The 16,860-nt window shown below is 34.1% G+C and overlaps 2 protein-coding genes across 2 annotated transcripts in view; both read left to right on the forward strand.

Moving 5' to 3' along the window:
* Positions 1-16,860, forward strand: part of LOC103317176 (N(6)-adenine-specific DNA methyltransferase METTL4) — a 52,232-nt gene that overhangs the window by 13,103 nt on the left and 22,269 nt on the right. The window lies entirely within an intron of this gene.
* LOC103317177 lies at positions 1,194-3,335 on the forward strand. Its single transcript, XM_031923424.2, has 2 exons — positions 1,194-2,768; positions 2,843-3,335. The coding sequence occupies exons 1-2, from the start codon at positions 2,561-2,563 to the stop codon at positions 3,019-3,021; spliced, it is 387 nt and encodes a 128-aa protein (XP_031779284.1). The 5' UTR covers positions 1,194-2,560; the 3' UTR covers positions 3,022-3,335.

Raw genomic sequence — 16,860 nt, forward strand, 5'->3', positions numbered from 1 at the left:
TAAACTGATTTTTAAAAATAGGCCAGTCAATAGAGATATTTTCCCTGGTAGCAAATGGCCAATAAGTTCTGGCCCGTTCCCTAGCGACTCGGTAGAAATGAAACCCAGAATCCGTCGAGAAATATGCGTAGCTTCTACGTTGAAACCCGAGTAGCAGAAGTTCTCTTAATTTTTTGCGCATGCGCGTACGGTTCAGGCCAGCACAGGCATACTAGAAGTATATGACGCGTATTGTAGAGGCTGTCTGCTATGTTATACTGCTGAATAGCATAGCAGACAGAACTACAGTTTTCACAGTTTCAGTCAATGTTGAATGATGAATATTTAGCCTATTAATTCATCTAGAATGATTTTGAAGGGAAAATATGATTTTCAAAGTGCTCTTTAAGTGTGAAAACCTAACCCTACACATACATACTGTCATATATGACAGTATGTACAAGTATGCTGTACTGACTAACTTTGTGTTGTTCAAGTGCAATTACTGTGTGAAAAGTGTCATCGATGCTCAAAGTTACCAATGATGAGGTTTGCACAGATATTTCAATCTCATCAGTATGCGAGCGCAGTCACTGTCAACCACCAAATCTCTAATAATCATGCTAAATCCATGATATTGAAGTTTGATGTCTGTTCTTTTTCATTAAGACTTGTTAAATTATTTAGAAATAGCCGGCTATTTCAGTTTTTACTTAACAGTCTTGGTTGGGCTTTGGCGGCAAAAATACAGGTGGGTCTATACATGAAAGTTGAATTCATATCAGCTCGAATGAATTCAACTCAATATATTGTTACAACATGCCAACACAAATTAAATTGCAAAATTTCAGCTCTTTAAGTATGATAGTTTTCAAATAAGAGCCAAAATAAAATTGTGAAACAAGTAATCGAAATCAATAAAAATTTGATTTTGCTCTCACATGAGAACTATCATACTTAAAGAGCTGAAATTTTGGAATTTAATTTGTGTTGGCATGTTGTAACACCTGTATTTTTGCCGCCAAAGCCCAACCAAGACTGTTAAGTAAAAACTGAAATAGCCGGCTTTTTCTAAATAATTTAACAAGTCTTAATGCAAAAGAACAGACATCAAACTTCAATATCATGGATTTACCATGATTATGAGAGATTTGGTAGTTGAGAGTAACTGGCTTGCATACTGATGAGATGAAATACCTGTGCAAACCTCATCATTGGTGACTTTGAGTGCATCGATGACACTTTTTACACAGTAATTGTACTTGAATAATACAAAGTCTGCCAGTACACAATGCTGTAAATACTGTTATGTATGAGAGCATGCATGTGTAGGGTTAGGTTTTCACTATTAATGTGCACCTTAAAAATCATGTTTCCCCTTCAAAAAACATTGTAGATGAATTTATAGGGTATATATATTCATTAATTTATGGATATTTTCAAACAATGTAAATGCGGAGCAGGATAATTGGTGTGAAAAGTAAGGTTATATGAACAAATCATAGTAGAGAAAATATTCTACCGAGATTTCTTCCAGAAATCATGTCTGATTTATCGAGGTTTTCATCTAGAGTCTACTCTGGAAACCTGCTAGATTTGAAAAATCTCGGTAGCTTTCAGGTACTTTCTCGGGAACGCTGCTACCAGGGTTGTCTGACAAAAATATGTACAGCAATCCGCCTGTTCGATCATTTAAAATACAGTCCGTAGATGTTTGCTTATGTGTTTCCAACTCGCAAGTCTCATTGCTAAATATGTTATTAACAATTGAGTGAAAAAAACGCGAGTTGTTTGCTTATAAAACGAAAACTACTCAATCAATATAAATTGTGTAAATGGAAAAGTTGTAGAGTATTTAATTACGAAGAGAATGAGACGTCGAATAATCCGATCGGTTGATTAGAACCGAAAATTCTTGAAAATTCATAACATTGTTATTTATGAAGATTAAGAGCTGAAATTTGGCACAGAAGTAGATAGTTATATCAATTTTAAGTGTGCAAAAAGCAGGCACTGTCGGACCAATAGTTTTTGCGCAATTGCAATTTCAATTTTTTAATGCACTTTTTTGTCGGGAGCCTTCTTGCTCTACCAATGGTCAGATTTTTATTTTAATACCAGCATTCAAAAGTATAAGTAAAATATTAAAAGATGTATATTCCAAGTTTTTGTTGAAATGCATTGAAATGGTCGAAACATGCAGTTGAAAATCGGCAAAAGCGGCCGAGCGCGCGCGAGCGTGCGAAGAGTGAGGGAATGAGGTACGGAAGCTTGTAGTGACCTCTGCAGTCGCGCACCAGCTCGGCGCTTTCGTTTAAACAAATGTAAGTCGCGCAGCGCAGCGCGGCGCGAGATATGTTGTTTGTTTGACCAGCTTACACCATTAGACCTTGAAAATAGCGACTTTCTCTAATCTTATATTAATAATAACTTATTCACAGTGTCATAGGTTAATTAAAGAAAATTGAATAATTGATCTTTGAAAGCTAACCACGTAAGTAAATTATACCTACTATGAGATCAGCTTTTATTCAAATCTAACCTCAGAATCTCGCGTTTTATTATTAATTCAGAAAAAATTATGGAAGTGGACATAACGTGTGATGGCTACGAAGAGACGTGTGTAGTTTTGGAAGATGGCTACATACTAATGTCCTATTTAGATTTATACCCCAAATCATTCAGTATTTTTTATGAAAAAAATGGCAAGTTATATCCTACTAAAAAAGAAGAAAACAAATTTAAAGCCGTTGATGGTATTTCGAAATACAAAGTTGTGTTCATGCCAAGTAAAAATTTATGTTATACTGTGTATTTTATCCTTTTATATATTTACTAAAACGATTTAATGTATACTTTTTAGCTTCAACCTCAAAATCATCTTTGACTGAGCAACAGCAAATAAAATTTTCAGATATTATGAGTAACATACACGATTTCAGCGAAAGCAGCAATGACAAGAATAAACCGAAGGTCAGGCCTAAAATTGGTAAAAAGAAAACCGCTTTGAAAAAATGGGTAAAGAAAAGACATTGTCTCTAATACAAAATCGAGAGTATTTTTTTGAAGATATTTTAGCGGAGGCTATTAAGCTGTTTTCTAGGCCTGCAACACAAGAGTTTTTTAACAGTGACAAAATGCAAGTTAGGCTGGCTACCAAGGATGGTGCAGTCCTAAATGATTTTGAGACGAACGGCAAGAAGCAGGATCTATGGTCTTTTTTTGAGAACAAACCAAGCAATGGTGATAGAATACAGGTCAGTTTAGTAACTACTTACTTACAAACTAGTGAACTAAAAGAAGTTTTAAAAGATTTGAAGAATCTTAATAGAAAAGAGAAAACAATAGAGGAGCACTCTAAAAAGAAAAGAAAAGATTCTACATTAGATGAACCTATAGTTGATTTGAAAAAGCCAAAAATTATACCTACCATTAACTTATCGTCGAAGAAAGAGTGAAACAAATAATTTCGAAATATCAAAAAACAAGTTTGTCCATAAATCATCACATGAAACTGCTGATTCACCTTCAAAAACAGATAATGAAATAAAAAGTTCACAGTCGTCAATAGAAAATGCTTTCGGTAAAACAATTTCATCAATTTATACTCGATTTCCTGATCCGTTTAAACGTCCAATTGGAGAACCTATACCTCGAAAATGTTCGATTGAATTGGATAACGTACATAAACTACCTTTACCTTTCATGACTGAAATTCCAAACTCACACTTAACTATAACAGAACAGTATTTGTGATCTGGAGCTTTTGGAACTGTTAAACTTGGATACCACAACCGAACAGAAGTAGCGATCAAGGTTATAGATATTTTAGGTACTACATCAAAAACCATTTTGAAAGAGATAGCCGTTTTGAGAGAAATTAATCATGAAAATATAGTTTCTATTGTCGGAGTTTGCTGCCAATTTAGTGAATTTTGGATTGTTATGGGCCTTGTTAAAGGACATAACTTGAAAGACATTATATACAAACCGAATATAAAGAAATTATATGGTTTACTCGAAGAGGATAAATCTTTTTCAATTTTGGTCAATTTTAGTACTCAACTTTTAAAAGGAATGACATATATAGAAAAGCATCATCTTGGTATAACGCATAGAGATGTAAAGCCGACGAATATTTTAATTAGTACAGAGTTCAAGCAACTTAAAATTTGTGATATGGGTTTAGCTAAAGTGAAAGAATTCGGTTCATTACTTCTGACAACTCAAGGTAAAGAAATTACTTTCGATTAGCGTCCAAGTTCTCCGACGCCTGGGCTGTTGCTTGTACTCTGATTGAAATGTTTCAAGAGAAGCATATATGGGACGTAGGCAGCACATACGACTACACTCATCCGATCACATTTTTAAGAAAAAAACAAGAACCACTTATATTAGAAAAAGTACCGAATTTAGTTAAGAATATTTTAATTAAAGGTCTTAATTATGATCATAAAAACCGAGCAACTTGTGAACAAATGTTTCATGAGTTTCTTTGTCTGTAGCTACGAAAAGTTTTTTAAAAGTCTTAGTTATTTTATGAAACGGAAGTATTATGATGCGCTAATAAGTATACAAAATGAGCAATATTAAACAAATTTTGTATCATGATCTTGCGATAAGTATAATTTGACGTGAATATAATTTTTAACGTGTTGAGAAAAACAATGTACATCAAATGTAATAACAAAGAGTTTATGTATACTACGTTTTAATAAAACTATTTGTGATTCGAGGTTGTTAAAAGAATATGTTTGTTTCTCAAACATATTATAAGTACACTTAAATATGATTTTATAAACATAAACAAAACGATAATTATTTGAATTTTAAGAATTCATTAAACGAAGAATTTGTACAAATAAATTATAAGCTTCTTCGGCATGTCGTGGTACTTCATACTTAGGAACTAACATTTTGATTAAATTTTGTACATGTTTATTGAAAAGGATCAGTGTTTTCGCATATTTATTTAATAAGTTATCAACGTTTCGTTGATCGACTTTTTGGCTACAATTTTGACCTCCGTATTTCTGTGGCCAAAAGTACATCACGTTTGGAATACCAGAGGGTATGTTATTTTGCTTTCTAATGCGATGCTCGTTCCACTCTTTCTTTACATACTCTAAACTTTGCTGAATTTTATCGTTAATATCTAGTACACCATTATCTTCCATAGTTTTAAATATAGACATGTAATACTCAGCAAAATGGTTCCGCAGTTGCCTCCAATATCTCTCTATTCTCTCGTTAGAAGTACTCTTACCCTTTATGAAACTTTTTTCTCCAGCTTTCTCATCTGTATGATGGAAACGTAAAGCCATCTGAAGTAATTCTACAACTGTATTTTCAGTTCCTTTGTCTGATCGTATCAGAGTCGGTAAAACATCAAACTCTTTCAAGCACTGGAGATAATAATAGGCAACAATTGTAGGGTCATTGTTCGAGGTAGATACATACAGCCACATAACCTTTTTGGAATAACCATCCACGCATCCATGAATTGCGAAACCGTACCTCTTTAATTTATCATGGCCATCAATGTGCCATGCATAGTTTGGGCCTGGTACTTTATACGTCCGTCTTTTCAATCTATATCTATACCAATTCTCAACACCTACTGGATCAACTAATCTCAAAATCTCTAGTACTGTTGATTGTTTCACTAAAAGTCTGTACTTCTTTCTTAAACGTTGATGCATTGCTCTATATCCAAGATTTAATCCATCATTAAACACTTCATGTATAACGGTTGCTACAATAACTTCTTTTGGGCTTTCGACAATATTCTTTCTGCTCGCGATACTGTATACGCGGATTTGTTGTGATTCCTGCGAGCACCTCGAGAGCGAACGATATTCGTCCGTGCGTTACCGACGAGTTGCTGCGACGCCCGTCCGAACTGTACATCTCCACGTCCGAGACTGGACCACGTCCGTTGCGTCAAGTACTACTGCCACTACCGAGTTGTAAGTACCTGCACTCTCACTCTCTCACGTCGACAGGGTAATATCTCTCGTCTCTCTTTATCGTTCGTCGAAGTGTGCGGCGTTTGCACCTCCGTGTATAGTAACGATTGAATATATATTTCCTTATCTAAACTTCTCGTGTGTTATTTCCTACGACCCGACCGACGCCGCCTCCGCGGGCTCGTGTAAAAACACGTGCATGATCTGAGTCGGCCGAGCCGTGCCTTCTGCACGCCCGACGTTAATTTACAATAAACAGGACCCTTCTGGCCTTGGTTATAACACGGCAGGAAAGTATTAACCGAGTGTTATACTATTTTACTTAAGAAAAATAATTTATATTATTTATTATTTAAATTTACTAAAATTTACTAAAGGTTTACGTTATTGATTCTATATGTTGTACTCTTAACTTAATGTTACTTATACTTCTTTTTTCGATAGATTATATTGCACGATTTGAGATTCTATATTTTGTATTGTCGCTTAATTTTTTTGAATATTAATCTTAGAACGAGTGAAAGAACTCAGAGTGAGTTCCGACAAAAGGAAAGGGTTGAGTGAGTGAAGGGTTCTTTTTAATTAACACACACGATTTCGCGGTACACATAAAAGCACTTGCTTTGGCGTAAAAACCCTCACGGTTTAGAGGGAAAAGCCTCAGCAAGTGTAAGCTTTATTGAAAATAAGGAAAGGGAAACTATACAAATAAAAGAAAGAGAACAGTGACTCTAAAAGAGAAAAAACTCAAGTGAAAGAACGCACGCAAACGCAAAGACGCAGGTACCTTTTCCGCACGCAGAGAGAGCTCTCTTACCGCAAAGACGAACGCAAAACCGCCGCTGAAGAGGGCGTTGAACAGGCCTCGTCGTAGTCCGCCGCTGCTTCCGTCCTGGTCCTGGAGGTCTGGAAGCCGGGCCTGGGGAGCGAAAGGATGGTCCGCAACCGTGCACCAAGCGCGCCCCGACGTCTCGGGGAGCCAGACGCTTGGCACGAGGGCAACAAGGGGTGTTGCCGCTATTCGCTCGCCCCGAAGGAGTCACGTACAACACGTGGACACCTTCGCCAACAAACCTTAAGACTATCGCCTCGAGGCACACTCACACACTCGCACAAATACACACACGCGAACGACGCGATCGCGAAATTTCCGCTAAACACTACCAACACGGCGCAGAACGAGGTGAACAGTGATAGCTCTGAGAAGAACAAGTCACTGGCTCACCGTACGAAGAAAAAAAAATCGAAAAGCGTAAGGAAGCCAAACGTGCGAAGCGCTAGGCAGTCCGAAAAGGAATCCGCGCGCGCGGGCCCTTCCCGCGCTCGCAAGCGGGGCCGGCGGCGCGCAACTCGACGCATGCGCGCGCGCTCTCAACGTCGCAACGGAGAGCGAGCAGCGGCGCGAAATTCAAAAAGCCTAAATTTACACCTACACTACTTGAACGAATAAAACGAACTGAACATTTTTTTTTATATCTATAATTTAATAATTTAAAGTCATTGCACTTTAGTTTCACCATCTCCTTACCAACATTTGTCTTTTTGTCATAAATCCATCTGTTGTTGCGTTTTTTTCTCTTATGTAAGACATCCTTTCTGTTGTGCTGAGCCTTGCTGGGCACCTAAGCCCAACGGCACAGGTTTCTCGGTAGTGTGGAAACATATCATTATGCTGATTTGATGAATCACATTTACAGTCTGACGTAAAAACTATAGCATCTATTATTACTATATCTTTATAAGGCGATTGGTGCTTGAGTGAGGAGACTGAATTTATGAAAACCTGTTTACCTCTTATACCTCTATCAAAGTAGAAAAATGCCTTGTTAGATCCTAGATAGTTGATATCGCCATAAGTCATTCTGTGTTTAGCTGATTCTGTGATCTTCTGTCCTGGTGCAGATGTCGCTTCCTTTTTCCTAGCTTTATTGCTGTTTTCTTCGGCCATTTCGTCGATCCTGGTGAAGACTGTTTCTATTGGTTTATATTTTTCAATGCTTGAGTCTTTTTTAACTTCCAATTCATTGGTTGTTGCTTTGACGAATTTTATGAATTTGATATTTGTTTTTTCATCTTTAGTTTTATATGTCCATTCATTTATTATTTCGTTTATTAGATTGTCTAGACGGTCGTTAATATTTGGGTATGCATTTATCATTTTGTTGTAATTGTAGTTGGAAATCCGTTGATGTTTGCGATTATTGTATAATTTACATTTGCCCTTCGCGCAAATGTTAGTTCTGACATTTAATATTAATTTAGTAGTCAGTACTGGGCCATCTCCGGATTCTTGTTTAGATCTCGATAAAAGCCATAATTTTAATTGCATGCAATCTATTGTTGTAGCGGTTTCTACGTCATTCATTTTTCCTCAGCCAGTCTTGTATCTTTTTAATATTAATTTTCCTTCTTAGGTCTAAAGTTTTCAGATCATTTGGCAATTTATTAAAGATGCAAATTGCTTTGATGTAGCTGTTTTTAGTACTCACAGTTTTATTATATTTAGGTGGTATTACAAGTTTGTATCTTGTTTTACTTGTTGATTTAGTATACTGATCTTTGAAATTGTTGTAATTGTACCGTAGACTTTCATATGCAAATAACTCTTGTAGATTAAGTGGATTTATTCTTTGAAAAGTATTTTTATTTATAATTTTTAAAATTCTTTTTTGAACTGTTTGCAGTAATTGTAAATTGTTTTGGTATGCACCTCCCCATGCGAGTATTCCATAGCTTATTAAACTATGAAATAGTGCATAGTAAATTATTTTTAAAGTATTAGTATCCATGAATTTGGAAATTTTACTAAAAATGAAGATCAAATATCTAAGTTATTTATTAGATATTCAATGTGTTTGTCCCATTTCATGTTTGCATCGAAGATTAAACCCAAATATTTTGTTTCATTAACTCTCTTTAATATTTCGTTATTGATTTTAATTTCGATTTTCTTTGGTGCACTGACGCAATAGCTTCCAAAAGTTATAAAACCCGTTTTTTGTATATTTAATGTTAGTTTGTTTAGCCGAAGCCATGTTGATACCTCTTCTAAGTATTTGTTCATTTTGATTTCTACATTCCAAGTTTCACCATTAGCTATTACAGCAGTATCATCAGCATAAGACAGGATAGTATTTTCTGGCATATTCGTCAGCAAGTCGTTCACATAGAGTATAAAAAGTAAAGGGCCAAGTATAGTCCCTTGAGGGACTCCAGTATTTATGTTTTAAAAGTCACTTGCATGTGTTCCTATTCTCACTTTTTGTTTTCTATTATTTAAGTAACTCGCAATAAGTTGATGGCCTTTTCCTCTTATACTGTATGCGTAAAGCTTATCTAACAGTATCTTATGGTTTACAGTATCAAAAGCCTTAGCCAGATATAGGAAGGTAATAGCTATAGGTATACTTTGATCTATGTTTTCATATATTGTTTTAGAGATCGTGTTTAAAGCATCCTTAGTTACTATGTTTCTAATGAATCCGAATTGTTTTTTACTCAATATTTTACTCTTACTCAAAAATTCTATAAGCCTGTAGTGTATGATTTTTTCAAAAAATTTTGCAATGTTTGATATTAACGATATAGGCCTATAGTTACTCATTTCGTTTTTCTTCTCTGCTTTGTATATAGGTATCACTTCAGCTGCCTTTAGCATATCAGGCCAAATTGACATTTCTATACACTGATTTATTACATGAGCCAAAGAGTCTGCAATGACTGGAGCAATTGTTTTCAGAGCCTTTGCACTTATTTTATCAATCCCACCTTTTTTCAATTTCATATTGTTTATTATTTTTATAATTTCAAGTTCGTTTGTAGGTTTAATGTAAATTGTTTTTGGATTGTTTTTAGGTAGTTCTAACTGTCTATCCTTTGGTGTAGTTATTTTGTTACTCAATGTTTCTCCAAGTTTGCAGTAAAACTCATTCATTTTATTAGCAATTTCACTCCTATTTTTGATTATTGTGTTATCTTCAATTTTTAATTGATTAATATTAGTGTCAGTTTTATTCTTACTTTTGCCTATTTTGTGATTTATGCAGGCCCAGAGTTTTCTGGTATCATTACTGTTGCTCTCAATTTTTTTCCTATCATATTCGGTTTTAGCTGCCTTAATTACTTTATCTAGAGTTTTAACAAATTTTTTGTATTCTGCTTTGAGTTCAACGTTGTCTGGATTTTGTTGTAATCTATTGTATACAATTTCTTTAGTATTGCATTAGTTCAAAATTGCACTTGTTATTCAGTCTTTCCTGGGAGTTTTCTTTGATTTATTTAGTTTTTGTTTTTTATATATTGATTTTTCAATGCATAATTGAATTTAATTTATTATTTCATTTACATTTTCATTTGGATCTTTTTTATTTTTAAATTTTGACCAGTCTATTTGCCTAGCAGTATTGAATAATTTTTTGTAGTTGTAATAAACCATGTCAGTCTCTGTCTCTTTGTTGTTTGGATTAAGTGTACCATTTCTTATTTCTAGAAATAATGGGTAATGATCTGTTATATGCACCTTTAGAGTTAGTGCTTTTGTATTTAGGAAATCCGTTTTGATATGAGGATATTGTCAATACACGTTCCTTCTTTCGAAGTTATATTTGATGGTCTGGTAGTATTTGTAAATCCTGGGAGGAAGCCCTTTTCTAGTAAGTTATTTAGGAAATCCATGCTTATAAGATTATGATCCTGTATGTTTATATTAAAATCACCTATTATAATGTCGTTTTTAACCTTTCTTTTTTGTTCTAAGTAAGTTTTGAAATTCTGATTAAATTCTGCGCAACTCAGTCCATGCGATCTATATAAAGTAGAGATTTCTAGTTGTTTATTGTTATTTAAGGTAATAATAGTATTTAATATTTTAAGTTTACTTATTTCTATCGTCTCGTTAGTGTGTTTTACATTATCTTTTACATAGACCACAACACCATCATTTTTATTAATATCTCCATGATTGTAATATAACTTATAATCTTTGAGTCTATAATACTGGTAATACGTTATTTTCCATACCTCGGTACATACAATTACGTAAGGTTTTATTTTGAGGCTTGTAAGGGGATGTCGTAGCCAGAAATTGAGAATTGTGGGGTCTACTGCTTGTGTCACGTGACAGGTGGAATTATATAATGGCGCCATCTATCATAACAAAAATTAGCCGATAGATGGCGTCCCACTTTTAAAAAGCGATAGAATGTGAACACAATCAGAACCGTGCTTTCTTGTCAATTATTAGAGACGCAACGGTCATGACTGTAGTTTTATTGCACATTTTATTTTTTTGTAAAATATTTTTTTTTATAAATATATAATTTTTATACTGCACATGCGGTATAATAAAAAAAATTTTGATTTACAAAAATTTTGCATAACTAAAAAAACTATTTTTCTATTTCCATTTTGTACTCTTTTCAACTCCGTTGAAGAGGTTTTTCAAAGCGTCTACAACTCACTTTAGCATATACCATACATTCTTTTTTTTTCTTGATAAAGTCTTATAATTTTGTATATTTCTGTTGAATATATGCAAATAGACACACATTTTCTTGTAGAACAACTTCCAATAATATAGGAGTATAATAAAAATAAGCGTGGACAACAATAAATGTAGAAAGTTATAAAAAAGCGTATGAGATAGAGCATGTGATAGACATAATTGACATAAAGCGGTTTCCATAATCTGTCATTGATGTTGTTTGCATAATATTTGTGTCAGCATTTTTTTATGATAATTTTTTAATACAGAAAAAGTAAGCATGCACCACACAATATATAGCAAGTAATAAAAAGTAAGAAATTTAACATACAATGAATTATTTCTGACATTTTCATGTTTTATTGTAAAGTACATTGCATTTTATTTTGCTTTTGTACGTATTTGTATCTTCTTTATTAATTTTTTTTCTTTTTATTTATAAACTATTATCATAAAAACTAAAAATAGTATCTTGTGTACCAAGTGCCCGAGCGTAGCGAGTGCGCTTAACGCTGTGCCATGAAGATCGACTTATGACGCGTGTATCGTACGATATGTTATAGCACTGACTAGCATAAATACGCTGACTCGCCTATCCGTGGCATTCGCAGTCTTTTTTTGCATCGTGAGGTTAGCACCCGAGCGTAGGGATGGCGATATGCACGTTGCAATAAAGGACTACTCTGCCACGGATAGGCGTGACATAAATGCGGTTTGTTCGATTATTGAGATTGGACATGAACTGGTAAGTCTAGTTCACTAAATATAGACATACTGCAGCATGCGCTTCGGACAGTTCCGGGCAGAACTGAACTGTCTAATCTCCAATAGTGAACGAATCTAGTACTTAAATTATTTCTATCCTCTGATAGCAATGTCACATAGCTACCAGTAGGAGACATGGGAATTACAACATTGATTCCACTCTAAAAACAGATCACACAGTCACATAGATACTTATTTTACTGCACATAACACGATAAAGATCTGTTGTGAATCTTTATCCAGACAGCATCTAGTAAGAAGAATGTATCAGTACATCAGTAGAATCAGCAGGAACAGTCAGAAATACAAGGGATAACCTTCAAACGCCAAAATCTCAAGTTTCTTACTGGAGTTACGTATCTTCCTATACTGCAGCACTCCTTGATGGGATGACACTCACGTATATCATCGTCAGTGCCATTCCGGGTGCATCACTTTTAAATACTTATCCTACTGTCTCATAAACGAAGAACCGTGAACAGACGATCAGCGTGCGAGATCGCGGGGAGCCGAGCGGAGGTTATGTCTCAAAACAGATACGGGCGCCACACTAGCACTTCTGATTATATAACTGACACTTGTAGCTACATCGCGTAGTCGCTATCATTGAGTAATAATGTCCGAAAAGTCGATCTGAGCAAAATATCGCGGTTCGCGGAGGTCCTCAAGCGGCTTCGAAACGATCAAAACACGCACAGGCGGGAAGGCAGCATGAACGTGCTAGCCGCTCGCCAAATAGACGCGCACAATACTGCGCATAGCGCAGAAAAGCTGACAGCCTGTCGAGCTCACTTCTCCAGAGCCAACGAACAGCTGTTCGACTAAGTCTGGATGATAGTAAAAATAGGAATAAAATATTTTTTTATTCAAATTAATCAAATCCAGGACACATAGTTGCTGTTTGGCAATAATCTATCCATGTAAATTTCATGACTTTAGGAATGTGATGAAATTCCCATCTAATACTTATAAACTTGAATTAAAATACTTTAAATAGATAATTTTTTATAAATTTTTTAATTTCCGTAAATAATAATGGTTTTTAATAATATTTATAATAATTTCGCTGAGATAAAAGAACGCATCTTAAAATTATGAATGTATATTTCAAAATAAACAATATTGAAAATTGGAATTCGTGAGTCGAAATTTCTATTTATTTATTTATTAAACCAAGATGATAGCTTACATAGTATACCTTAAGAATACGCATACCAGCAAGCCTTGTAGAGGTAAACTAAGTTACCTGTGTACAAGCTTGGTATATAACAGAAGAATAAAAGACTTAAAACTAGTACTTAAGACTAAAGATAGTTACATTATCAAAATCCTTTCAACATCAATAAACACTCATTACATTTTCTTTTCTTAGAATTTAACAAATTTAACAATTTAAAACTATCTGGAAAACTAAGTATTGGTTTTGATCCAATACTTAATTTTACGTTTTGCTGTGGTTTTGCTTATATCTAATTCTTTGAGCTCATTTGGTAGTGCATTGTAAATTATAATAGCATTATTATAACTGTTTTTATCACTGACTCGTTTTTTGCTCTTAGGTATAATTAAACTTTTCTTTCGAGTAATACTTGTAGACATTTGGAATTGAGTTTTGAGATCTTGATAATGGATTTTAAGGGATTCGAAATTAAATACTTGCTCTAGGTTTAATGGACTATCTTGTATACTAAAAGTATTTTTGTTGATAATCTTGAGAATTTTTCTCTGTAAACTTTGTAATAAATCACGGTTATTTCTATATGCACCACCCCAGGCTACTATTCCATAGCTAATGATGCTGTGGAAGAAAGCATAATATATCATTCTTAAAGTTTCTGTTGACATAGTGTGTGATATTTTGTGAAAAATATAGACTAGATACTTTGTCTTTTTTAATATATATTGGATGTGTTTATCCCATTTCAGATTGTAGTCAATGACAATTCCCAAGTATTTGTAATACTCAACTCTAGCTATCTTTCTATTTTGAATTCTTACATCAATAAGTTTCGGTACACTATCGCAATAGCTTCTAAATGTCATACAAACTGTTTTATCCACATTCAAAGATAACTTATTTACCGCTAACCATTTGTATATCACAGTAAGAAACTCATTCATACTTTTTTGCGCCTCTATCCATGTATTGCCTGTTGCTATAATTGCAGTATCATCTGCGTACGATAGAATTGATTCTAGTGGAATCTCCTTTAGCATATCATTTATATATATAATAAATAGAAGTGGACCCAGTATTGTACCATGTGGAACACCCATACTTATTAGTAAACTATCACTTTCTACACCGTCAATTTTAACAGTTTGATATCTGTTATTCACATAGCTTCTAAGGAGATCCAATGCCTAACCTCTAATACCAATACAATACAGTTTATTTAATAACAACTTGTGGTCAACTGTATCAAAAGCTTTAGCCAAGTCGAGAAAAGTGACTATTGTTGGTATCGTTTTATCTACATTATTGTACAAAATTTGTGTGATATAGTTTAAAGCATTTTTTGAGCCAATATTTTTCATAAAACCAAATTGGTGTTTTGATATTATGTTATTTTTTGGATAAAATCATATAGCCTGTTAAATATTATTCTTTCAAAAATTTTAGCAACATTGGATATAAGTGAGATAGGCCTATAATTGGTAATGTTATGTTTTTCCCCTGATTTATATATCGGAATGATTTTGGCTTTTTTTAGTGCATCGGGCCATATAGCTTTTTCAATGCACAAATTAAAAATATGCGTTAATGGTACCGCAATATAATTACTAATCACTTTCAAGGACTTAGCTTTTATTTTGTCCACACCACCATTTTTTATTTTCAATGTATTGATTATGTTTTTTACTTCATTTATATTTGTGGGTTTTAGAAAGATTGAGTTAGCATTATTATCCAGTAGTCTGTTTTCAGCATTATTGGGTTGCACGATACCATTACTCAATTTTTGGCCGATCTCACAAAAAAACTTATTCATGTTACTCGCTATCTCAACTTTCTCTGTAACTTTAATATCGTTTATCTTTATACAACTCATGGTTTTATTAGACTTTTTTTTTGCCCAGTTTATTGTTTATAATTTCCCATAGTTTTTTGGGGTTATTGGCATTTTTTTCGACTATTTTTTTATCATATCTAATTTTGGAGTCTTTGATAACTTTCTCTAAAATTTTGCAATATTATTCACAAAGAACTAAAAAAGTTCGCATATGATATTGGATACTTGTAGAATGGTCGTATATAACATATATAAGCTTTTATAAAACTACCGAGAGCACTATATAGAGCCGATATTTTCACGTAGAGGTAGAGTCTGCGGGGACCGGGCAGCAGTTCAAAAGTACCGTTGCTCGGTCTCCACAGGTTCTAGAACTTTCTTTATATCCTCCTCTATTTACATATGATATTGAATACTGATTTCGAGGTCGAGTATAACTTATTATATCATTTTTATCATAGGTATATAGATGAGGATCTAAACAATGTTCTAGAATCTGCGGGGACCGGGCAGCCGTTTGAAGGATTATTGCCCAGTCCCCACAGGTTCCAGCACGTTGTTTATTATATCTTCATATACAATATGCACGATATATATATATATATATATATATATATATATATATAAGTTTTATTGTAGACCTTCATCGACCTATAATATGGGGTATGGGCATTTGTCTATAAATGTTTGTTTTGCATTTTGTTAGTATATAGATGTATTCACGGACAGTATAAAATATGTAGTCTGCGGGGACCGGGCAGCAGTTCGGAAGGACTGTTGCCTGGTCCCCACAGGTTCGAGAACATTGTTTATATCCTCCGCTACTTACATATTGAATACTGATCGCAAGGTCGAGTATAACTTATTATATCATTTATAGCACACTATAACCTCAAAATGCCAATTTCATTGTCGATTTTGAGATTGTTGTGCTATAAAATATCACTGTTGTGTCATAATATACTATTTTATAGATAATATACATGAATAAATTTGAGGGTATGACTTTAATATTATATTTATGAATAAATATTTTATTTATGTGTAGAGATAATAACTATATATTTTGGCACGGGAAAACATTGCAAGCGCCATCTACAGCCACGTACTGCTACCAGTTACTTTCATGGCGGACATGGCGTCGTTCTTGTCGTCCCACCTCGTGCCGTAGTTATCATTGTTTGCTGTGATTGTTTATTTATCAGTGTTAATTTAGGCCTACACATGTTTCTAAAAGTGATAGGCACCGCGGAACACAAAAGTTTGTGATGTGCAGTGCTTTATTCTTCCGTATTGAGCGATTCTGATATCCGTATGCCATCCCACGGCATCGCACCACCTCGCGTCGTAGTTTTCATTGTTTGTAAAAAATACACTAGTAAATGTGAGTTTGGTGGCTTCATATTGTTGATAATCATGATAGATACCGCGGAACACAACGTTTTTGGGCCATACGTGCTTTATTATTTATTTATTGCAATAAATATGTTTTTCGGTAGGTTAGGTACCTACATTGCCGACATTCTGGCTCCGACATCCCCTTAATAAGGATTTGTAGTTTATCAAAATTGACATTCTTCTAATATTTAAGTATAATATTAAACTGTTCTTACTATTTCTTTCCTTATTAAAAGTCTCAAGATCTCTGTAT

This window comes from Nasonia vitripennis, chromosome 2 (genome assembly GCF_009193385.2).
Source record: "Nasonia vitripennis strain AsymCx chromosome 2, Nvit_psr_1.1, whole genome shotgun sequence".
Classification (NCBI taxonomy): Eukaryota; Metazoa; Arthropoda; class Insecta; order Hymenoptera; family Pteromalidae; genus Nasonia; species Nasonia vitripennis.